The following is a 25,864-nucleotide window of genomic DNA, read 5'->3' on the forward strand; positions in this document are numbered from 1 at the left end:
TTGTATATAACATAATAAATTTATTGGAATATCGACATATATCTTATTTATCTCATGACGGTTATAAAATATACCGTATCGAATGAAGGACACATATTGATAGTGATTTTGCTTTAGGATGTACCGTATTTCTAATAAATTCTTAATTATTAATTATCACTTCCTAATAGTGCGACTAGAGATATGGTTAAAGGCGGGTCCCTAATAGTGCGACTAGAGATATGGTTAAATATCTAAAGTGAAATATGATTAAAGGCGGGCCCCTTTTAGTGACATTTTATTTTATCAAGTACCATGTTTTGGTGGAAAATTTGAGAAGCTCACTTTATTAAGAGGCAAATCCTCAAATTTTTTCTTTTTCTTGTAATAAAAGAATAACGGTACTGTATTTTTGCCTGGCCCACCTAACAACTCTCAAGTCCCCTGTTCTCTCTTCTTGCTGGTCTGATTCCGATACGTCCAAAAGGAATCCGCAAAAGAAAAAGAAAAAAACGTCCAAAAGTCTCCAAACCCCAGCCAAGAAATGGAGGCGCTCGTGGTGCGGCGGCTGGGCGACCCCACGCTGGCCCCCGGCGGCGAGGCCTCCCCGTTCGCGGCGGTCTCTAGGGACCACCCGATTCCGGAGCTCTCGTCGCCGACGGCCGTCCGCGTGCGTGTCGCGGCGACCAGCCTTAACTTCGCCACCTTCCTCCAGGTTCAAGGCAAGTACCAGGAGCGCCCGCCGCTACCGTTCGTCCCCGGATCTGACTATGCGGGCGTCGTCGATGCCGTAGGACCCGGCGTGCGCGGTCTCCGGCCCGGCGACCGCGTCTGCTCCTTCACCGGCCTCGGGTCCTTCGCGGAGTTCATCGTCGCCGAGGAGAAGCAACTGTGAGTTCTTGTCTCGATTTGTTGTGTTTCTATTTTCTTTTAGGAGCTTCGAATTGCATGTATGTTGTGGCGGTGATCCGATCGGAAGCTTGAATTTTGTACGGGACGAGGAAAGACGTGAGATTTGGCTCCAGAGATAGATATTTTCTTCTTCCTCCTTGGAAGGGTAGGTGCAGAAAGGGGATTTTTCTTTTTTGTTGTTTTCCGCGAATTGGTGGGATCGTTTGGGCACAAATGGTATTGTTAGGGCCCAGATATGACATTGGATGGGTTGCACGAAGGGCTGGGAGTGCACCAGCCAAGTCAAGGCCCAATCAAGCTACATTCGAGGAGTACGAAGAGCCAGTCTCATCAGCATAGAACGGCATCGATCAACTGGGAACAGAACCAAACTCCTTCCGTGGTCTTCCTCTCATCTACTGTTTCTCTTCTTGCTCCAATACCCCTACTGGTCTTTTTCACTGATGTAGCTCTAGTCTTCATTCCCTTGCTTTTCTACCTAACCCCAACGCCAATTCTATCATATTGTACCCTGAACTCAAGTGTTGCTTTATCAAGTCGGTTACTATTGGCAATCAACAATGGTGGTTGCTAACAAATTGGTACCAGAGCCGTTCAGTTTGAGGGATTTTTGGCTTGGAGATGGCGTGGAAGATGCAGAGGAGCAGCATGTGTGATTTGGGGCTGGATTGTTTCAACAATCATGACTACAAGACTGGGACCCGCAACCTATTCGAAGAAATGTCCACAAGCGAATTGTAGACTTGGTGATCACAGGGCTTGATGTCCCATCACTGAGAAGGCACTTAGTCTCGCGCACCAATCGGCATGTCCTCACTGTGATCAAGATGATGAATCAATTCAGCACCTGCCAGTATCTTGTGTGTTTGCAAGACAAGTATGGTTTCTTATCCTTCAGCAGGTTGGGTTCTGATCTGTTGCTCCTCAGCTGGGTTCAAGGTCTTTTCTAGTTGGTGGTGCCAAGCCATAAAGGCTGTTGATAAACAGTATAAGAAGGGTCTCAACTCCCTTATTATTTTAGTCGCTTGGGAGATTTGGAAGCACCGTAATGATTGTGTTTAACGGGGATGTGTCGGCTATTGACAAGGTGCTGAGATTAGTTTCTGAAGAATGCGTACTTTGGTGTGTTGTTGGTGCCAAGGATCTTCAGGTCTTGCTGGCTGTGTAGGGAGAGATCCTCTTGTTCCTAAGGAGTTCGGGTCGTTTCACTGTGGTGCTCATGCCCTAGAATTGTCTTGGGTGAGTGCGTGTGAGTTTGGGTGTGTGTTGTAAATGGGTTACTTTTTCTTTTCCTTCTCTTAATGATTAGACTATGTTGGCTCGGGTTGTATTTCAGTCAAGGCATGATGCTGCATAAGCTTACGGGGATTTGCATGACCAGAATATCTATGATGACTACTGTCAACTGGACATCAAGTATGGATTATCCTAGGAGTAGGAAGCCATCCCAGTAACCAGCCGCAACAACACCACGATGAGCTTTGAAAGGCCTACAGCCTCACAGGTAGCCCAGGAACTCACCCAAGAAACACGTACACTAGCAGTGGTATTTTTTGGTGCTGCAATGGCTTGCTGCCTTTTCTGTTTTCTTTATTTATACACTGCTGACTACTAAAATATGGCCTGGGTCAATCAGCTAATAACTACAGCCATTACTGCTTGAATTGGTTATTATTCTCCCTAATCTGCTAGCTGAAAATCTCTGGTTCAAACAGCTAATAACTACAGCCATTACTGTTTTAATTGGCTATTATTCTCCCTAATCTGCTAGCTGGAAATCTGCACACATCAAGGCTTATTGCTAACAATCTCCCCCTAATCCTTTTGTGGACTTGGAATTGATGTTGACCATTCCAATCCTAGCACGAAGCTCATGGAATCTGACCTGCCCAAGTGCCTTCGTTTAAATGTCAGCGAGCTGGTCCTTAGTGCCAACGAAATCAGCACTAATCCTCCCATCTTCCCGGCACTCCTTGATGAAGTGGTAGCGCACATCGAGGTGTTTGCTACGTTCATGGAACACAGGGTTTTGTATCAGCGCTAAGGCTGACTTGTTGTCAATCTTCAGCTCGATGGTGTCGGCGTCCCTCCCCTTGAAGTCGCCGAGCAGCCGAGCCAACCACACCGCCTGTATGGCTGCGGTAGTGGCAGCATCATACTCCGCCTCACAGGACGAGGGTGCTACCACCTTTTGCTTGAGAGCGTGCCAACTCACCAAGCTGCTGCCGTAGAAGAACAAACTGCCGAATGTACTCCTTATGTCAACATCGCCGGCAAGGTCGCTGTCAGTGTACCCGACAAGCCGTGCCTCCGCTATCCTCCCGTAGTGTCAACTGAGACTTAACGTCCTAGCCACATAGCGCATGATCCTCTTCACTGCCGTCATGTGTTCCTCCGTAGGCCGCTCCATCAAGCGACTCACGTACCCCACGTTGAAAACGAGGTCTGGCCGCGTGTGGAGAAGATAATAGAGGCTTCCAATGATCCTTCGGTACTGAGTGTCGTCCACCTCCGCCGCCGTGCTGTCATGGCTCAGCTTGAGCCGCTCCTCCATGGGAGTGTGCGCAGGGTTGCAGTCTTGCATCCCCGCCATCTCTAGGATGCGCTTGGCATAATGCGCCTGGCACAGCGTGATCCCACTGTTACTCTGGTGCACCTCGATGCCAAGGTAGAAGGAGAACAACCCAAGGTCGCTCATCCTGAACCTCGCCTTCATCTCCTCCTTGAAGCGGTTGATCTCCGCCTCGGCTGATCCAGTGATGATCAAGTCATCCACATAGACCCCGAGGATCAACAGCGAGTCTTCATGGCCACGTCTGTACATCGCCGCCTCTTGCGGGCTCTGCTCGAACCCGAGAGCTCGCAATGTCATGTGCAGCTTCTCGTTCCAAGCCCGCGGCGCTTGCCGCAGCCCATAGAGCGCCTTCCGCAGGGGCAGCACCTTCTGTTCTGCTCCGGCAACGACGAAACCCGACGGCTGCGCTATGTACACCTCCCCCAAATCGCCGTTGAGGAAAGCCGACCCAACATCCATGTGATGCACCGGCCAGCCATCTTGCGCAGCAACAGCTAGCAACAACCGAATGGACTCAAGACGAGCAACGGGTGTGAATACCTCATCGAAGTCAATGCCAGGTTGCTGCACATAGCCCTTGGCGATGAGGCGAGCCTTGTGCTTGATCACTGCTCCTGCCTCGTTCTTCTTGAGCTTGAAGAACCACTTCAGCCCAATAGGTCGATGCCCATGAGGAAGCTCCACCAGCGACCATGTCTCGTTCTGCTTGATGGAGTCCATCTCCTCGCGCATGGCCGCCTGCCATGCTGGATCGTGCTCTGCTTCAGCGAAGGAGCATGGCTCTCCCACCTCGCTGGCCAGCAGCAGCTTCTCGCCATCGACGACGCGATTGGCAAGGCCTGATGCCTCTCCCCCTCCAAGCACGTCGTCGATGCGACGGGAACGGAGAGGGGAGGAGTCGTGGTACGCATCCAGCCTGGCGGAGTCGTTTGGCGGAGGAGAGACGAATTCCAGGAGCGAGGCCGCCGTGGGAGAAGCCCCTATGGGCGTGGCCCCTGCCTCTGAGGACGAGAACGGTGCGGATGTGCCGCTTGCAAGGGGGCCCGACGCCCCTGCGGGCGCTGTCGATGTGCGGCCCACGGGCGGACCTGCGGGTGGGTCCGCTGCGGAGGACGCCCCTACGGGCGTGGGCGACGAGATAGCCCCTGTGGGCGTCGGCGCAGCAGGATAAGCGCCTTCTGCGCTGCCTGCGGACAGAGCCAACGTGTCTGGGTGGATGTAGTTGACCACTGCATCCACATGGAAGTCAGGTGTGGCTGTTCCACCGCCTTGTAGCACCACCTCCTAGTCCCAGCCGGTGTCCTCGTCAAAAACGACGTCACAGGAGATGTGGCCGTGCCGGGACCAGGGCTCGAGCATGCAGTACGCCTTGGAGTCATCCTCATAGCCTATGAAGACCATCGGAGTGTTGCGGTCGTCGAGCTTCTGCAGGCCCATCCTTTACATAATCAAGACATCCGAATGTACGCAAGTAGCTTACTGCTGGCTTGCGCCCGTGCCACGCCTCAAATAGCGTCTCGCCATCAAGACTCTTCGTCGGCGTCCGGTTGAGGAGGTAGGCAGCCGTGGTCACAGCCTCCCCCCAAAATTCAGCAGGCATCTTCCACTGTTTCAGGAGGGCGCGTGCGGTAGCGAGGATGGTCTGGTTCCTCCTCTCCACCATGCCGTTTTGCTGTGACGTGTACGGCGCGGAGAAGTGCCGTTGCACGCCGTGGTCCTCGCAGTGGTGCGTGAATTCAACGGAGGTGAACTCGCCACCATTGTTCGTGCGTGGAACGCGGAGCTTGTGCCCACTCTCCACCTCCATAGCAGCCTGGAACTTTGTGATGGCCGCTGCAGCATCACTTTTTTGCTGTGAGAAGCGCCAGCCACATGTAAAAAATAGCGGCGCCAGCCTGGCGTCGCCGGCGTGATGGGGCCACAGAGGTCGCCGTGGACGAGGTCTAGGACGCCCTCTGCGTGGTACTTCGCCTTGGCTGGGAACGGGGCTCGGCGATGCTTCGTCATGACGCAGGTGTCGCAGAGCTGCTCCACGTGTTCTAGCCGCGGAAAACCACGCACCATGTCTTGGCGGCCAAGCTGGTGCAGCGCGTCGAAGCTGATGTGGCCGTAGCGGGCGTGCCAGCGCCACGAGTCGTCGTTGTGCTGCACCGTGAGACAGATGGGGCGCGCGACGTTGAGGCATAGGATGTAGAGCCGGTTCTGCCCGCGGTTCACCTTGGCGATGAGATGGCGTCGGCGATCCTAGATGCGTAGCACGCCATCCTCGATCAGCACCTTCGAGCCACACTCATCGAGTTGGTCGACGCTGATGCTGTTCTTCAAGCACAGGATGAAGTAGACATCGGAGAGCGCCTTGTGCTCGCCGTTCTTCTCGGCAAACAGCACTATGCCGTAGCTGTGGATCTCGACGAGCGATCCGTCGCCGAACCATACGGTTCCCTGTATCGCGCGATCAAGCTTGGCAAAGATGTCGCTGCAGCCCGTCATGTGGCTGGTGGCGTCGGTGTCGAGGTACCAGCCCTCCTAGAGTTCACCGGCGTCCACCTCGCCGAGGAATGCCTAGGCTCGCGGTTCATCGAGGTGGACTGTTGTCGATGCCGACGCGGTGTCATCGTTTAGCGCGCTAACCTGCGCCATCAGTAGCGCAGGCTCGTAGTCCTGCACGAGGTGCGCCTGACCTCGCTTAGGCTGGCGGCCATCATGAGCCCAGTGACCGGTACGCCCGCAATTGTGGTAGGCGTCACGGTCATCATTGCGGGCAGTGTTGCCATCAGCCGCGCCCTTCTTGCGCGAGCCACGGGAGCGGCGATTCTTGCCGCCGCCTTTGGCAGACCACGACCCCCCCTCGCTAGCTCGCCTTTCCTTCTAGCGCGCAAGCCACTGCTCCTCCGTGAGCAGCAGCTTGCCATCGAATGTCGATGGCAGCACCTGGTCCGGGTCGAGGCGGTCCTCCGTCGCCTTGAGCCGTCCCGTGACCTCCTCGATCATCAGCGTTGAGATGTCGAGGACGTTGAGATGGAGAGTGCGACCTACGCGAACTTGGGCGGGACAACCCGCATGTACTTGGCCATGACCTTGGCTTCTTCGACCGGATCACCGAGTACCTCCAACTGGTGGACGATCCCGGTGAGGCGCATGGCGAAGTCGTCGATTGACTCGCCGTCGCGGAAGGAGATCGCCTCGTAGCCTTCCTCACCTTCTGGGCAGTCGCCTTGCGAGAGCGCTTGGAGCCGACACACATCGTCTTGATCGCGTTCCAGGCCTCCTTCGTCGTCTTCTTCGCAAGGGAGGTGACCATCTCCGGCGGGACTACGCGAAAGATGGCCTCCATTGCCAACCTATCGTCGACCCTGTCCACGCCGCCCTTGTCCACGGCCTCTCAGAGGCCGCGGGCTTTAAGCATCACCTCCATTATCACCAACCACTCGGCGTAGTTGTGCTTGGTGAGTAGCGGGTACGCGCCTCCGACATCTCTTAGCACGCGCTGTACCACAGGCGCAGGAGCTGCAGAAGGGCCATCTTCACCCGCCATGACCCCGCTCTGATACCAATTGAAAGGTCTACAGTCTCACAGGTAGCCCATGAACTCAACCTAAGACACGTACACTAGCAGTGGTATTTTTTGGTGATGCAATGGCTTACTGCCTTTTCTGTTTTTTCTCTATTTATACACTGTTGACCACTACAATATGGCCTGGGTCAATCAGCTAATAACTACAGCCATTACTGTTTTAATTGGCTATTATTTTTTCTAATCTGCTAGCTGAAAATCCCTGGTGCAAATAGCTAATAACTACAGCCATTACTGTTTTAATTGGCTATTATTCTTCCTAATCTGCTAGCTAGAAATCTGCACACATCCAGGCTTATTGCTAACAAGCTTATTGTCCGCTCTGTTCTAAGCTTCTGCTAATTCCACCATCGCCAAAGAGGCCATCCTCAATCTTGGCCTTAGCGCAGCTACTCCACTGGTCCATGACACCGCACCCATTGACGTCAATATCGAGGTGGCCATAAATTGTTTGACAATGTTTATTCGCTGTGTTCCGGCATCCATGGATGTCAAGGCGCTACTCCGACGTCTACCTCTACACTGCTCAGGGACCTCACCATGAGCCCCGGGCTGTCGAGTTTGGCGACATGGTCACACAAAGTGTTCAATAAAATGCCTTGGAGTCTTGGCACCTTCTCCAACTGCAACATCAGCATGACGGTGTCCATGAACATCTCCACAACTCCTTTGGCTTCACCGACAGCAACCATGGTGTTTGGCATTGTTATGCTTCCAGGAAAGGATTTGCTTGGTGGCAGCCGCGACATGGTCACCAGCCCCTTTGACTCAGGAGGTGAGCCGCACATGAAGTGTTGGGGAGCATTTGTGATGTGTTGGTTCTATGGCCACCACCACTGAAGTGTGCCGAATGGCAACCATGGCCGGCACCAGTGCCATTTGATATCGAGTGTGTCGCTGCAGAACTCCAATACCATGGCCGTTATTCATATGTCATGGTGGGCTGACTTCCTAAACGATGAGCACAGCGCAGGCATGATGGTGATGTTCTGATACGGTGGTGCTGGATTACAACAGATGCCAAGACCATCCTTCTGCTGCCATGCAGCTGGAGTGCAATCACAAGAGCAGCCAATGTTAGTACGATTTCCATTACCAAAATGCAGCTAATGTCAACAAGGTCACCACCACAAGGAAATGCAATTGTATTCCAGGCACTGTTCAATCTTGAAGCATTCAAGTCCAATAGTATATCTTCTGTGTAAGCTATTATGACAGTACTACAAGAAATGGGGCTGTTGGATGCTGCCAACATGACCTACAACACAAGCTTCTGGACAGAGTAAGTTTGATGACTGGTTGGTTATTTCTGGTGGTCAAATACTTTGGAAGTGCCTGAGTTACCTGCTGGAGCTATGTGATAATACAAGCAAATCAATTGTGGACCGCAAGGAGCAGCGCCAGTCTATAGTGTACATTGTACAGCAAAAATTGGTTTTTCAGAGCAGTGAAAGGAAGTCATCACTTCAGACATTGACTCAGGCAAAGTATCCCTTGCATTATTACTGGCATCTTGGAGTTTATATGCAATTGTATTGTGTGTTACTCAGAAATTATTCAGCTCAAGTATATATTCTTGCTGATTCCGTTTTGGTTTCTGAACACATGAACACAACGACTGTACCACTTTGTCTGCTACCTATTTGTGAGTGTGAGGTGATTGGTACATCAATGTTTGTTCTTGAGGTGATCCTGGGGAATGTTGAATCCTCTGTCAGTTGGGCTATTTCCTGCAACTTCAATGGCTTGGAATATGCAACCTGCATGGTTAGGCTGGGAGCTAATACAAGAGTCACGGCAGCAGAAATGTGGTGGCAATATGCATGATTCCTTCATAATGTTGATTCAGAGAGATAGGGTTCAGCTATGGACTACTTCAGTGGCTCTGCTTGAAGTGGTTTCTTCACGAGGCAACCGTGAGATTCACAAGGCTCTTTCTCTACTTGTTGCATGGTTGCAGCTCTCATGGTACATCCTGATGTTGGAGCACTACATTTTGTTCATGATACTGAGTTCTTGCTGTGCATCAATGATCTACTACATCGGCTTGAGGACAAGCCGAAATTAAAGGGGGATGGAATGCTAGGGCCCAGATATGGTATTGGATGGGCGGCCCAGCCAAGTCAGGGCCCAATTAAGCTACGTTGAAGGAGTATGAAGAGCCAGGCTCGTCAGCATAGAACGGCATCAAACAACTGGAAACAGAACAAAACTCCTTTCCTGTTCTTCCTCTCATCTACTGTTTCTCTTCTTCCTCCAAATCCCCAACTGATCTTCTTCACTGATGTACCTCTAGTCTTCCTCCTTCGATTCCCTTGCTTTGCTACCTATCCCAAACTCCAATTATATCATATTATACCTTGAACTCAAGTGTTACTCTATCAATTTGGTTGCTATTTGGAATCAACAATGGTGGTTGCTAACAGATATTCACTTTTTTACTGAAACAGATGTACTTTTTGTTAGTTGGTATAGTGTTGGAGCAAGAGTTCGTCTTGTCCTAGCAAGTATAGTGAGAATTTTTTCTAAGGAGGATCCATAAATGTATTGATAGTAAAAATATGGACTGGACTAGAGGGAGTATCACATGAAGACTTGTGATTGTGCTCCTCCGTGTTGTGTTGAGCGTGCCCTTTCTCTCCCTCTAACCCCCTTCCAGGTGACCATGACCCCCTATTTATAAGGTAGTACGTAGCTTAATGTACAAGTTATCACGATGTATAAATATCTAGGACCTAGCCAAATTACTAGGTCTTATCCTAGATAACTATCTTTTACCCTACATAGAAGATAAATATCTACCGTGGTAACTATTTTGGTGCCTGCCCCCTGAGGGGTGAGCCGGTTGCCAATTACGGCCCGGCGCCGCTCTGTCGAGAGTATTAGGACAACTTGCATCGTGTTGGGGTGTTAGGATAAGCACTACTTGCACCGGCATTAATCGTTCGTCATCTCGCATCAGGTCGGCTGCAGAGGGGGGTGTCCTTTCTTCCCTGATATTATCTCCGGAGGCCGGTCGTGCCTTTAGGCTTCGGAAGGCCGCATGGGCACTGGAGGGGCAGCCCGAAGTGGTCCGCAGCCTCCGGGGACAAGGCCTCCTGTTGAGTTCGGAGGCCGAAGGCTCTGAGGGTACTTGCTGTAGCTTTGAGTCTTCGGAAGGCTACGTACGTGCCGGAGAGGTGGCCTGAAGGGGTCCGCAGCCTCTAGGGATAGGGCCTCTTGCCGAGTTCGGAGGTGAAGGCTCTGGAGGGACCTTTGATAGCGATCGTCAACCATTATACTCAGGCTGGTCTAGTTTTTCCCAACATATAGTTAGTAGTTGCCATAATTGATGGCTCAACAGTGAACATGAACCTGGATCTATTGGTTATTTTCATGTCGCTGAAAGTTCACAATGGAAAGATGGCTCCTTGTTGTGTAGTTGTGTTAGCTTGCTAATTGCATAAGTGTTGTAGCTTATTGTCAGGATTTTTTGTTGCTGTGTTGTTAGGTAGTCAACAACAACAACAAAGCCTTTCAGTCCCAAACAAGTTGGGGTAGGCTAGAGATGAAACCCATAAGATCTTGCAAGTCTAGTCATGGCTCTGACACGTGGATAGCTAACTTCCACGCACCCCTGTCCATGGCTAGTTCTTTGGTGATATTCCAGTCTTTCAGAACCCTCTTTACAGACTCCTCCCATGTCAAGTACTACCTCGACCTCTCTTGATATTATCCGCACGCTTTATTCTTCCGCTATGTACAGGCGCTTCTGAGGGTCTGCGTTGTATATGTCCAAACCATCTCAAACGATGTTGGACAAGCTTCTCTTCAATTGGTGCTACACCAACTCTATCACGTATGTCATCATTCCGAACCCGATCCTTTCTTGTGTGGCCACACATCCATCTCAGCATGCGCATCTCCGCTACACTCAACCGTTGGACATGTTGCCTTTTAGTTGGCCAACATTCTGCACCATACAATATCGCAGGTCTAATTGCCGACCTATAGAACCTGCCTTTTAGCTTCTGTGGTACTCTCTTGTCGCAGAGGACGCTGGAAGCTTGGCGCCACTTCATCCATCCGGCTTTGATTCGATGACTCACATCTTCATCGATTTCACCATCCTTCTGCAGCATCGACCCCAAATATCGAAAGGTATCCTTCTGAGGTATCACCTGCCCGTCAAGGCAAACCTCATCCTCCTCGTACCTAGTAGTACTAAAATCGCATCTCATGTACTCAGTTTTAGTTCTACTAAGCCTAAAACCCTTCGACTCCAAGGTCTGTCACCACAGCTCCAACTTTCCATTTACCCCCGTCCGACTATCGTCGACTAGCACCACATCATCTGCAAAGAGCATACACCATGGGATATCACCTTGTATATCCCTTGTGACCTCATCCATCACCAAAGCAAAAAGATAAGGGCTCAAAGCTGACCCTTGGTGCAGTCCTATTCTAATTGGAAAATCATTGGTGTCACCATCGCTTGTCCGAACACTTGTCACAACATTATCGTACATATCCTTGATAAGGGTAATATACTTTGTTGGGACTTTGTGCTTCTCCAAGGCCCACCACATAACATTCCGCGGTATCTTATCGTAGGCATTCTCTAAGTCAATGAACACCATATGCAAGTCCTTCTTTTGCTCCCTGTATCTCTCCATAAGTTGTACCAAGAAGATAGCTTCCATGGTCGACCTCCTAGGCATGAAACCAAACTGATTTTTGGTCAAGCTTGTCATTCTTCGTAAGTGGTGTTCAATGACTCTCTCCCGTAGCTTCATCGTATGGCTCATCAGCTTAATCCCACGGTAATTAGTACAACTTTGAATATCCCCCTTATTCTTGAAGATTGGTACTAATATACTCCGCCTCCATTCTTTGGGCATTTTGTTTGCCCAAAAAATGAGGTTGAAAATCTTAGTTAGCCATACAATTGCTATGTCTCCAAGGCATCTCCACACCTCAATAGGGATACCATCAGGGCCCATAGCCTTGCCTCCTTTCATCCTTTTTAAAGCCTCCTTGACCTCAAACTCCTGAATCCTTCGTACAAAACGCCTGTTGGCATCATCAAAGGAGTCGTCCAGCTCAATGGAAGAGCTCTTACCTCCTCCATTGAACAGCTGGTCGAAGTACTCTCGTCATCTATTCTTAATCTCATCTTCCTTCACCAGAAGTCGATCTGTCCCATCCTTGATGCATTTGACTTGGTTGACATCCCTCGTCTTTCTCTCACGGATCTTGGCCATCTTATAGATGTCCCTTTCCCCTTCCTTCGTGTTTAACCGCTGGTAGAGGTCCTCATACGCCCGACCTCTTGCTTCACTCACTGCTCGCTTTGCGGTCTTCTTCGCCACCTTGTACTTCTCTACGTTGTCAACACTCCTGTCCAAGTGTAGGCGTTTGAAACATTCTTTCTTCTCCTTGATAGCCTTCTGGACATCCTCGTTCCACCACCAGGTATCTTTCGTTTCGCTTCTACTTCCCCTCGTCACCCCAAACTCCTCGGAAGCCACCTTCCGAATGCAAGTCGCCATCTTTATCCACATATTGTTTGCATCACCTCCTTCCTCCCAAGAGCCCTCCTTAATTACCCTCTCCTTGAAAGCTTGAGCCGCTTTCAATATCCATTGTTAGGTAGTCAATGTGCAAATAATATCTTTCAGTATCCATTTCGTGAGGTTCTTAGTGGAACTTTTAGCTTCAACAAACCAGAATAGTTGACATTGTACTTGTGGTAGTTAGATGCTTGTTCTGTTGTTTAAGAGCATGTAAATATGAGTTTGCAGTCTCTTAGGCTACGCTGAATTGTACATTAGCAAGTTTGAGAGAATTGTACATTAGCAAGTTTGAGAGGAAGAGTACGCTCTCACAAGCATGTAAATGTAACATTGCATTTTCATTTGCTACGTCTAATATTCCGATGGTACATTGGCAAGTTCAAGAGGAATAATATGCTTTCTTCGCCATTGGAAGGGAAGTATATGCTGCAGAAAAATATATTGATCATCTCATTTTGTTTAGATACTCCAAACCCTGCTGTTGGGGAATAATGACCAAGCAATTCGCTATTGTTTTCTTGTATTGGCACTTATTAATATTGACTACTTTTGTAAAGCTCGATGCAGAATGCATGTTTTCTGTCTGCCCACTCCATCAGTTGAACTTTGTTTGAGTCATTCACCAGTTGCCTTAGACGATCATTAACTTTTTTGAGTTTTTCTCGAAAATGGATGGTACTAAATTTGTAGTGGAGGTCTGGCTACTTGTTTTAGTTGTTAACTCTAGTTGAAATTTCATTAACAAACCAACAAAGTAGGCTTCCTGTTTATCCACACATTCTTGTCAAGAATAATGCCTAATGTGCATTACTACTGGCATAGTGCCTAAACTTATGGGTTCAAACTGAAGTACTGTCATTACCTGTGTGATGTAAAGAATTTATGTACGGAACAGAAACAAATGTTGTGTTATATATGTATCGATCATTTTATTTGCTGTGGTGAGATCTGTTCCTAAATCTTGTTATTGTGAATCAGGTATTTAGTGCCTGATGGATGTGACCTGGTTTCTGCTGGGGCTTTACCTGTTGTATTTGGTACATCACATTTGGGCCTTGTCCACAGAGCTCAATTAAAGGCTGGCCAGGTTGGCTCCCCATATACCTTCTTTCTTCTATGTGATATGATGTCATTTGGACATTTTGATGTTATTCTTACTTGGAAATATATGTCTGTATATTTTACTAAATTAAATTATACTTTCTACTGTCCTTTTATGTTGTTTGATGTACTAGGCATCAATTTAATCTGGTACAATTCCAGGAAGAATTAGAAGGGACATGTAGATTTTAACTAATACATTAGGTAAAATATGCTTGTTGCTATGTAAATACTGCCGGAAGGATAGCCGGGTGGTGTCGGCTGCTAGAGGAGGGATTAGATCATAGATTGGGGAGATAGAATATTAGGGAAGACTAGTTAATTCTTTTTTTTTCTTCCTTATCTCCTGGATGCGCCCTCTATAAATAGGGCGGGTACATGGCTGGCCTGGAGAGTCCATGCCGTATTCCAAATATTACTTTTCTAAACCGACTCCTATTCTATTCCTAAACTGACTCTATCTCCTTCCTCAAATAATTCTACTTGGTACCTAATCTGAAAACCTTCTTTATTTCTTAATTCTTAAACCTGTTACTGTTCACGTGGACAGAAACCCGCCTATGTCCTGCATGTGACACTTGTAGAGTCGTTTCTTGGTTTATGAGAGTAGGTCATTTTGTTCCCTGAATATGCATTGAGTGGCCACCACACCTCCATTTTATGCATTGTGCCGTTGTGATCATCATGCACAGAAAATGTTGCAGGTTACACAATAATTCACTGATGGCTTATGTCAAAGACCATATTTGGAATACAGGGATTATTCTTTGAATTTTGGAGACACTAGATGGACAATTCAAGTTGTACAGTTTTGTAATGTCTCGAAGCTATGGAGACAGCATGCATTACAATTATCATTATGTCATTCTAATTATGTATAAATATAGGTCATGTCCTATAAAATAATGCATATTTAATTGTTTTGTATCCTTTTCCTATTTGTAGGAATTTCTGGGACTTTTCTCCTTGTGTAGTTAAGGACGAAACTACCACCTTCCACAGCACCTACTCTTAGTTGATATGGTTTTACGAATGTTCGCAGTGATGCTTGTTGCAGATGTTGCTCGTCTTAACCTTTATGAATCATGTAAATACCCTTAATAGATATAAAAAATAAGGCCAGTATGCAGCTATGTGACCTATGTGTCCCAGTACTTAGTTGCTTCTCATTTGTGGCTACGATTTCAGGTGCTACTTGTTCTCGGTGCTGCCGGAGGTGTCGGGTTATCTGCTGTACAAATAGGAAAAGTTTGCAGTGCTGTTGTTATTGCAGTTGCTAGGTGATTTAAATGATGAGATAACTATTTCACTGCTTGCAATATTATTTGACCATGTAGTCTTCTGTTCCTAACTATACCATTTCTTTGACTTCAGGGGGACTGAGAAAATGCAATATCTCAAGTCCATAGGAGCCGATCATGTAATTGACTCAAGCAAGCATAATGTTATAGAAAGCACCAAGTCATTTTTAAAGGCTAGAGGCCTGAAAGGCGTCGATGTTTTATATGACCCTGTCGGGGGCAAACTTACGCAAGATAGTCTGAAACTTCTCAATTGGGGTGCACATATTCTGGTCATCGGATTTGCCAGTGGTGATGTACCAGTTATTCGAGCAAATATTGCTCTGGTTAAGGTGCACTCATGCATAAAAGCCTATTAAGAATGTGATGATTCTGATTGTCTATGTATTTACTAAAATTTGGCTTTCAGCATTTGGGCCAGCTCACTGCTATGTACCCTGTTTATGTTCACTGCATTCTTAGAGCAAAAGCCTTCTGACACACGTCCCTAGAATTTGCAATTTTTGTGGCAATCTTTTCTTGCTAAATTGAATAGTAACATCTAAAGTATGTGACTTACTACAAGATTACGTTGGAGCTATTTTTGAAAAATAATCAAGTAGTCAGTAGCAAACTGACAGCAATATTGTTTGCAGTAAAATGATTGCTAGGAAATAAGGACAATAGTATAGTCGGTAAATCCAAAGATCTGTCTCTTGAATTAGAAGTTGATATAGGTAGAAATATAATATGCCCAATATTGGGAAATACTACTGAAGAAAAGCGCTTAGCATTTTGAACACTAAAGGGAAACCATGAGGATACTGATCGCTGGTAAATCTGTTTATTTGCAATTAATGTATACTGAAACCAGGGACTAATGTTTCTATAAAAAACCACTAACTAATTGTGGTATGCTGTTTCAGAATTGGACAATCCATGGTCTGTATTGGGGAAGCTACTTAAGTCATTGTCCAGCGGTACTGATTGACTCCCTCAATGAACTCCTGTTGTGGCTTTCAAAGCGTTTGATAACAGTTCAAATCTCACACGCATACAGGCTCGGTGAGGTAAGCATGGTTCATACAAGTTCAAACAACATAATGGTTCCGGTACGGCGGAAGCTCTTATAACATTGAACAGTTATCATGTTTAACATCACATGGCCCGCTTTATTTTTTATGGTAACCAGGGTGGTGTAACTTCTTGTTACTAGCATGGTTCAAATATTTTGACTGCCATCTTGCCTTCTCTATATGTAGATTACTTTGGTATTATGTTGGTGCTTGTCAAAATAGCTCCACTATATTTACGACGCAAGTAACGCCTATGCTGCTAATGCGGTGTTGCTGTGCATCTTGGAACATAATACAAACACCATGTCCGAAACTATGTTATAGATTTTTTGCTTCAAAGAAATCGTCTGATTATTAGCACTTTTCTGTCACCTTGCATCAATATTGGTGTTTTGCTAAATTGGTTCCAACCAAATTTACATTGTCTGAAATGTACTGTTTTGGGGCTTTAGAACTTCTGCTATTTGAGCAATGTGAATTGTGGTGTCCAATTTTCTACAGGCCCATCTCGCTTTCGCTGCCCTGAGAGATAGGAAGGCGATTGGTAAAGTGATGATTGTAATGGACTCATCAGCAAAATCAAGGCTCTGATGCTCTTCAGACGTGCTTCTATATGGAATCATGAGACCTATGTACCCCTTGTATTCATGATAGGCGAAAAGATTATCCAAGGCACAGGAAGTTTCCCTTTCCCTGTCAATAATGTTACGTACAATCAGTGTTCGCCCAAACGCTATACGGTTGGTCACCCGTTGAATAGCGACTAGATAGTGTGTACACGGGTTTGTACGGTACTAACAAATATCCGTATATTTATGTAAGTGAAAATGAGGAAAATATTATATTTGACTTTACGGCATGCCCTCCAGAAAGGCAGAAATGCGACTTCAATATTTCATTCAATAATCATCATAGCAAGTAGCAACAAATATGAAATATCCGTATAGGCATGTATATGTACCTACAAAAGAAAATTGCAAATGTTGGTACGAATTCAAGTGTACTAGCGTCTAGCTAGTACCTATCGGCTTCAGACATGAAAATATAAAATACTAAAGCAGTCAAGCTTACGAACAGACCGAACATCAAACGATAGGCTATCCTCACATGACAAATGACAGAAATAGTTGATAGCTCTTTCAAACAGGCACAGCCCAAATCAATTACTTCTCACATAGGCACATGCGACATGACAAATAACTCTAGACAAACATAACCAGCAGCAATGAAGCAAGCTTCAAGCCAAATAGTCCGTGTAATTGGCTGGGTAGGTTGCCTTAGCACTAACCTGTAACCGATGCGGCGAGTGGACAAGACCGGCCGATTACCATTTTCTAAGAAGATTGTCAAATTCTCAATTCAAATTTATACTTCTGTTCAAATTTTCAAGTCAAAAGTTAAATATGTTTTCAAAGTTCCCAGTCATTTCGATTGAAAAGCACATGAACTACGTATTTTGCTAATTGTAGCTTCTTTAGTAGTATTATCAGACCACAAAAATTTACATGGTAAGACGTGGTACTATGTGAAAAACAGATAAAGAAGATATAAAATTAAAGACGAGTTGTAACATGATCCATCACTTATGATAATAATGACGGGCCGCAACATGACTTGTTACTTATGTCAGGTTAAGCGACGGATCACAATATAACCCGTCACTTATGAGTGGTACAAGGTGACCTGTCACTTATGACTGGTCTAAAGTGACCCGTCACTTATGATAAGTAATAAATGATGAGTCATCTTGGGCAATTTGACCCATCACTTATAACCTGACATCAGTGACGGGTCATGTTTTGACCCGTCACTAATGATAATAGTCATAAATACTTAGTTCACTAATATTTTATATTTTATTTTTTTCTTATTTTTTATCACCTCAGTAGAATTAGAATAGGAAATATATATAATTTCTGCTCAAGTTTGATGTAAGAGGTGGCGGCTATGGACACAAACACACGTTCTGAAAACGGTGCAGAAACTTCTGGAAGCGAGAACTCAATCTTCCAAGCCATTTTTGGCCTCAAAAAATTCACCGAACCCGACAAAGTGGGGGAGAAATGGATGTAACTGTTTCTGTAGATGTGCGTAGAGTAAAAAAATATCGAAATTTGAGTTCGTATGCAAAAGTTACGCCCGTTTTACCGGAGTTACTCCGGAGCACCTATTAAATTGCGATCGTTTGTATGAAATATTCATAAATTCATAAAATATTAATACAATTTTATAGGTAAATTATAACCAGTCACCTATCAAATTTTATATGTAAATATTAATACATATTTTATATAATACAAATTATATATATAAAATAAAAAATCAGTCATTAGTGACGAGTCAAGATTACGACACGTCACCTATAACCTTCATAAGTGACAGGTCATGATTATGACCCGTCACTTATGAACTTTCAACTGAGAAGGTAAAAAGATAAAATATCTAATATCCATCACAAACACGTGATAGTTGAGGTGGTAACGCGTGGGCGAGGAGAGGTGGTGGGTTCGATTCCCGCTTGATACAAAGACTGAAAATAGTGCTGAAAAAATAGAAGTGACCCATGGCCAGTGGTGATAGGCATGTGTTAGAATGGCTCGGGTGAAATTTTTTTGTTTACTATTTTCTATCAAAAAACGCGAAAAACGTAAATCAGTCATAAGTGACGGGTCATAGCTGTGATCCGTCACTCATGACCTTAATAAGTGACTGATCAAGTTTTTGACCCCTTTACTCATCACTTATGATTAGTCATCAGTGACGTATTCGGGGTGATAGGTGCGACACCCGTCACCCATGACGATTATGATCCGTCACTTTTAAGTTTTTTTCACGTAATGTGGCCTCGTATAGTGCAGTCTGACATGTCAATTACACCGACAACAAGGGGTTCCATATGTCAAATTCCTTCCATCTAATGGAATTCTCACATATAGACATCATTTAAACATATTTACCCAATTATTTGTAGTCTAAAAAAAAGAAATATTAAATATAGTTTTCCGATGATAGTTACAAAACTACATGTAGTTTGAGGAATTTACTCTGACTTGATAAGTGGGGATGCATGTTGCCCATCATGTTTAGGCAACCAAAACGAGCAGGAGGAAACAACTTGACAACAAATTTCTGAAACCAACATAGTAACACATCATTCTGCATGTCAACTTTTCCAATTTGTTGGTTACAGCGCAGAGATCTCTGCAATGACCTTAGCTTTGTCAACCTCAAACTGATTATCCTCTGGTAAAACATAAGAAAATTCTCTTAGAGTACCGATTTTGATTTATCCTGAATATATATACATATATATATACATACATACATATATATACGTACATACATATATATACGTACATACATATATATACGTACATACATATATATACGTACATACATATATATACATACATATACATATATATATATACATATACATATTTATATATATATGTATGTATAAAGGTATAGATTTACCTTTGTCTAGGGTGAAGTCTGCTAAGAATCTAAGGATCTTGTTTTTGTTAGCGGACAATATGCCGACAATTTCACGTGGCTTGTTTTGATTGACAGCAAACAGCTGATTGAAGAAAGAAAGATGTTTAGCATTTTCTTCTAATTAAAAACATAAATTTACACAAAAATGAAAATATAGTGGATTTGATACTATACTTTAAAGACATGGAAGGCCTCTACTTGAATAACTTTGCTTTGTTCCTGGTTATACAAATAGGATAAGAAGTTAAAGAATTGCATAGTTGATACAAAGTAGCAATGCAAATATTTCCGTCTTACAACATTTCTAACTAAAACACACATATGAGATAACACACAAAGAGTTCATTCACACAAATAATATCTAGTAGTACGACTATTTTATTTTATTTTTTGAAAGGAGAAGTAGTACGACTATTGGGGGACATAAATAGTGCATGCTTTTGGTTGAACAAATAATGGTCAGTACATATAGTTAAGAAGCAGAAACAATATCTCACCCTTAGAAGGTTCATTAGAACTATAAGGTTCTCCTTTGAATTAACATAGCACACCATCATCGTGGTGTTTGACCTATCCAGAAGAACGTCTCCCAAGAGCTGAAAGATACCGGGTGCATAGAAAAAAATCAGCTAGGCCCAGGGAATCATCTCAAAGTTATTGTAGAGCAAAAAAAAAATCCATTATAATAAAAAGTTCACCAAAGGTTGCATGTATTTGATACTTACCATGCTCGAGAAGAAATAAGTAAATCAAGGGACAACAAAGATAAGAGGAACATACCTGAGTAGCTTGCCTTCGGATGATATAGTTGGGTGATGATAGCAATTTAGAGTTAAATTCTGAAAAGAACTGATACATGAATTGCAATTAGAGATGATCCAGGATTTCTATAATAAAAGTTAACTGATATAGTCTTGTATTGACAAGGCTGTAGAAGGTTATCAGAAAGTGCCATTTCTTAAATATGAGTCAATGTGTGCAGATTTACGCCAACCCACAGATTGAGACATGGCAAATCAACCGTAGGTATTATTACTTCCCTCAAACAGAAAAACACTGGTTTAGCACATTACAAGATAAATGGCAGCTGCTGAAATTTATTTTAATGCTACATGGACTATTATTCGATGTATGCACCTGCAGATCTGAAAAGGCTTCTAATATGCAAGCTACAGCTATGCAGCCATAGTAGTATTCAATTGTCTTATGTTCACATCACAGGAAATATAGCATGCACACAATAAACTTGCATATACAAACAATCAGCTAGAAAATTTTACCCAATCATAATTCTTAGAAAGGAATTCAGCGGCGCTTGATTTATGCCTTGTCAGTAATTCCTGTTACAAGTTGAACAAAGAACAATTGCCATCACCCACACATTACAACAATGTTTGATCAGACAGTGTACTATAATGTCTGTGTATAGCCCAGTGTAATATAATATTCTCGGAATCTACTTCAGTCAGTTTTAAATTTTTTGTGACACTTTTTTTTTCAGTTGAAAAGTCGAGTTCGAGGAGTAAATAATTACCTTAAAAGTCCTGAATGCATCTGATGCTATGTTGAAGTCTGGAAGTTGTATGTAATCAAAGAATTTTCTCATATGTTCAGACTCTAATACATACCTACAAAATAAAATTTAATAAATCTAAGCACGAAATCCCAGACAAGAATAGTCAAAACTAGAAAGTGGAGAACAGGTATTCACAAGTGCAAATAATTATGTTTTCGATAATAATGATAAAGAACGGTATCAAAGTTTGGATTATGCATGATCTTTAATGTTCTAGATAAATTGAAATAAGATGATTTTGATAAACAAAATTCTAGGTACATATGTCCAATTTATATCTATGAGAGAGCAATGGAAATGATGGTCATACCAAGCAGCAACTTGGTGGCGTATGCAGTCCCTCAATATCGTGCTATAATGTATTGCAATGTCCAGGTTATCATACCTGCAAACAGGTCGCAATGGAACAAATCTTATGTTGTTAATCCCAAATAATCAACAAGGATACAAATAAAACAATGTCCAAGTATCAAATCCTTGAATGAAGAAGACAACTGAGGTCCTGCATGATTTAATAGTACAGTTAATGCTAAGCACACAGCAACAATTTGAAACAAGGATACCAACAGATACATGAAGGAAGCTTGGAAGACACCTACGTGTATATTAACTGGCTGACTAATTACTTACCCAAACATTAAAGTATCTAGAAGGTCTTTGTTAGCATCCAAGTAATCAGAGGCAATAATCCTTGAATCTACCTTTTGCCTTTGCAAATTTGCAACAATTTGAGTAACATCCTTTTGAGTCTAAACAAGCAGATGAAAAAGCATAAGAACATCATCTAAATTAGTGTGTGGGATAAGTAGCTCCACTTATATGTGATGCTATTATCCATTGGTGCAATTGGATGGAAAAAAGGAAAGCAATAAGTTGCTTAGCAAAGATAAACAAGGAATTCCTTGACATACTTCTAAGTCCAAATATGGAAGGCAAACAATTAGTAAACGCAGGGTGTTAGTATTCTCTTTGAAGAATTCCTTGGTCAAGTTCGTGCAAGCTTCAGTGACAGGCTCTGCCTCGCCATTGCCATAGAGAATGCATTTCATCTCCCTTATGTTTTTTCTTAGATCTGCCATCTGCAAGACAATTCAAGCGTGGGTTTAATTCTAACGCACAAGTTCTGGATTAAAGTTTCAATAACAAATGGTTCTACAAACTGAGACTAACTGTAAGTGGAGAAATGAAGCATGTAATCTAAATATTTGTTACCAAACATAGTTACACCTCCTTTAGGATGTTCCATAGAAACAAATTGCAATTGGCTTCTATTCATGTAAAAAAACGAATTGGTACCAGAAATCCACCATTCCCAAGTGAATTATCATGGATAGTCATACCAAATCATATGCCTCGGCCTCAGTCATGGTTCTTGGTGATACTAAATGTCAGACACTGATTAAGCAATTCGTTGATCATCACACCCTCAATGATTTCATACTAGTTGTTTGAACATATATGATCAAATGTTTTGATCTTAAAGTAGAAGGTATTTCAATCACCAGATGTAATAACAGAATAATAAGTACACGAAACAGTTGCAAATTTGTCATCAACTGATGCGAACAATCGGACAAATTCAAGAAAATGTGAAACGTATGCAAAACAAAAGGACATTTATTATTGAATGAGCTAGCCCAGTCAAACCAAGACATACAAAGGGGAAAAGGAATCGCATCTATCTTCTCACTGAACTAAATGAGGGAGAACAAAAACAAAGTAGTGAAGCCACATCACAACAACGAAACGTCTGTAGAGATAATTAATATCAATGGAAGGCCGTATTGCAGTCCATCCAACGAGCAAGACCCCCATCACAACATTTTTTTATGACAAAAAGAAAGATATATATCAAGAAAAGATGCACAGGAACAACCAATTGCAACGAAAGGCTTAGCACCTTTTGTTCACGCTTGGCATCGCGACTGCTGTTGCAAGCCTCCAAGTTCTCGGCAACGTAGCTAAGCAGGTCCCTTGTATGCCGCACCACCTCCATTGGACTCCTCGTCTTCGATCGAAACAACCCCCAGCCTCTTCTTCCTGCGCCACTCCCCATTGCAGCAGCTACTGTGGCAATGGCTGCGGCGGCACATGGCCACAGGCACCCCGTCATCTTCCCCTACTAAATTTTGGATCCCGGTGAGGCCCTCGCCAAAGGCGATGTCGGCCCCACCGGACCTGCACTACGGCTATGATCCACGGTTGTTCTGTGATCCTTTTGGTCTTCACCAATTCATTCTCTGCATGTCGTATTTACCTTTGTATCTCATCCACAGCAGGTCCAGGATCAAACCAAAATAGGGGTGAGGCGAGGAAGGTTTGGATAACTGATTAGCTTCCTTGCTAGCCTCATTCTATTTTTGACATATCCTTTTGCATGCACCCCCCTTGTCCATGCATGGCCCTTGAGTAACATGCGCTGCAACACTAGTTTTTGTTGTTACTTTTTACCTTTTTATTTCCATGTGTGCTTCCATATTTGACTGGTTCACATAATACTATCTTTTATTGATTCTTGTAGCAGCATGATTTTTCTCTGATTGTGTCTTGTTTAGAGTAAAGTGTACCAACAGTCTTTAAACTTGTTCGGAGCGTCACATAGGTCCCTAAATTATTAATTTGTACATCTAGGTCCACTTGAGGTTCAAATATCACTATTTAGCATATCCATGGCTATGTGGCGTGCCAGCGTGGCCATCTCTCTACTCTCTCCCATGCCACTGCACTCAGATCTTCTCATGCCATATCATCTAGTCACTACATTCTCCCAGGGGCGGATCTATAATATATATATATCAGCAAGTTTATTTTGCGTCTAGGCACAGAACAGACTAGGGGTTGCGATGCGGTGGTGGCCCGAGCTCGTCCCGGACGTCCCGCTCCTCTTGGATGTCGCGCTTGGGGCATTGTCACGCTCGTCTACGTGATGTGCTGCTTCTTCCTCTTCTACGACTGCACCCTATGAAGCTGGTAGCTATGCTAATGCTGCTAGTATGTATGATTATTTCATGCGATTTGTTTGTTTCGCTGTGTACTTGGTAAATTAGCTATGCTAGCTAGGTTGATGTCTTGGTAGTGGTAACTATGGTGCTTTGTGACAGTTCTTAATCACTCCAGTCAATGGCATGAACTGTATGCCAGTATAAGAGTGAGTATTCTACAACTAGAGGCATTGTATTGTACGCTTGGCAGTTTGTAACTGGGGTTGTAACTGACATATCTTGTGGATCGTAACTATACTATATTTGGAATCATAACTGGGGGTGTGCGTAGAGGTGAACAAGTTCGATCGCATGACAAAAAAGTGCATAATTATGACCAGAGAAGTTACTGAGTTACGATCGAAGAAGGTACCGAGTTACGACTATATATATTTATAGTAACTGACCGATCTTATGGATCGCAGCTATATTTCTTTTGGGATCGTAACTTGGGATATGTGCAGAGGTGAACAAGTTACGATCACATAACAAAATATACATAACTACGACTAGAGAAGGTTACCAAGTTGCTACCATACATATTTGTAGTAACTGACATATCTTGTAGATCGCAATTATACTGCATTTGGGATCGTAATTGGGGGTATGCGCAGAGGTGAATATGTTGGTATTGAGTTTACTTGTTTGTAAGAGCAAGGTTCTTGATGTTGGATGAGGAAGAAGCTTTCACCCCCATGTTCATTGTCACCTCATAGGTGGTGATCTTATTGAGCACTTAACTTGGAATCATCTTCTTGATGTCATTGTTATCATAGATGATGAAGACTATCAACTTGTACTTTGGAAGAAGAGCTTGAAATATTCTTCTCACCACTTGATCATCTTTAATTTACGTCAAATCTAACTCATTGATCTCATTAATAAGAATGTTCAAAGGAGAATACATATCATTAGCACTTTAATGGGGTAGTTGCTTGATGCCATTGAGCTTAGTAACATGCATATGATATTTCTCATTATGCACATTCTTTGTGCCTTCATGTATTTCAATGAAACTAGTCCAAATATCATGTGCATTGGTGAAAGAATGAACACGATTAAATGCATCAACACATATAGATGATAAAAGGATACTCTTTACCAATAATTACCTCTCCTTGTTGGTGATGCAAGGTCTCATATCTTCCATGATGACTCTCCAAACATCTAACCCTTGGGCTTGCAAATAACAAGTCATTAGACTTTTTCATCAGGGGAAGTTTGTGCCATCGAAAAGTATAGCACTATAGGAATTCATCACAACCCCGAACGTCACAACTCATTAAGCAGTAAAGCCTAACCAAACACAGTGATACTAAGGCTTAAATGCCACTTGAATTGGCGAAACCTTGTGAATGGTGTGAAGTTCTAACACAAACTATAGAGATAGATGTGAACCCTAGCTTTGATACCAATTGAAAGTATTGGTGACATCCTAAGAGGGGGGGGGGTGAATTAGGACACTTAGAACTATTTCGGCTCCAAAAATAACACAAGATAAACCTATATCAATTTCTATCTAAATGTACTTTAGGTTTTTCAAGTGTGTCTACTCTACTGATCAAATCACTTGCAACTTATCTAAGAAGGTAAATTGCAATAATGTAAATATGGAAACGTAAATAGGGTAGAGAGAGCAAACTCGGCACAAGGATTTTTCTCGTGGTATCGATGGCATGAATGCCACCCCTAGTCCATGTTGGAGCTCCACAAAGAATATGATCTCGACCGGAACCCAGTCACGGCTCTTGAGCCAC

The 25,864-nt window shown here is 43.9% G+C and overlaps 2 protein-coding genes across 2 annotated transcripts; one reads left to right on the plus strand and one right to left on the minus strand.

Moving 5' to 3' along the window:
• The first annotated feature begins 447 nt into the window (after positions 1-447).
• On the plus strand, positions 448-16,906 carry LOC133928667 (uncharacterized). The gene is made up of 6 exons (XM_062375103.1): positions 448-870; positions 13,574-13,682; positions 14,885-14,976; positions 15,071-15,329; positions 15,903-16,046; positions 16,554-16,906. Exons 1-6 carry the CDS (start codon positions 524-526, stop codon positions 16,641-16,643), a joined length of 1,041 nt encoding a protein of 346 aa, XP_062231087.1. The 5' UTR covers positions 448-523; the 3' UTR covers positions 16,644-16,906.
• Positions 16,907-19,236: 2,330 nt separating this feature from the next.
• On the minus strand, positions 19,237-23,239 carry LOC133929820 (putative MO25-like protein At5g47540). Its single transcript, XM_062376586.1, has 11 exons — positions 23,027-23,239; positions 22,038-22,205; positions 21,757-21,875; positions 21,437-21,511; positions 21,085-21,178; positions 20,831-20,890; positions 20,331-20,399; positions 20,048-20,146; positions 19,725-19,769; positions 19,530-19,632; positions 19,237-19,295 (listed from the first exon to the last, which is right to left on the minus strand). Exons 1-11 carry the CDS (start codon positions 23,237-23,239, stop codon positions 19,237-19,239), a joined length of 1,104 nt encoding a protein of 367 aa, XP_062232570.1.
• Positions 23,240-25,864: the final 2,625 nt, after the last annotated feature.

Source organism: Phragmites australis, chromosome 9, assembly GCF_958298935.1.
Source record: "Phragmites australis chromosome 9, lpPhrAust1.1, whole genome shotgun sequence".
Taxonomy (NCBI): domain Eukaryota; kingdom Viridiplantae; phylum Streptophyta; class Magnoliopsida; order Poales; family Poaceae; genus Phragmites; species Phragmites australis.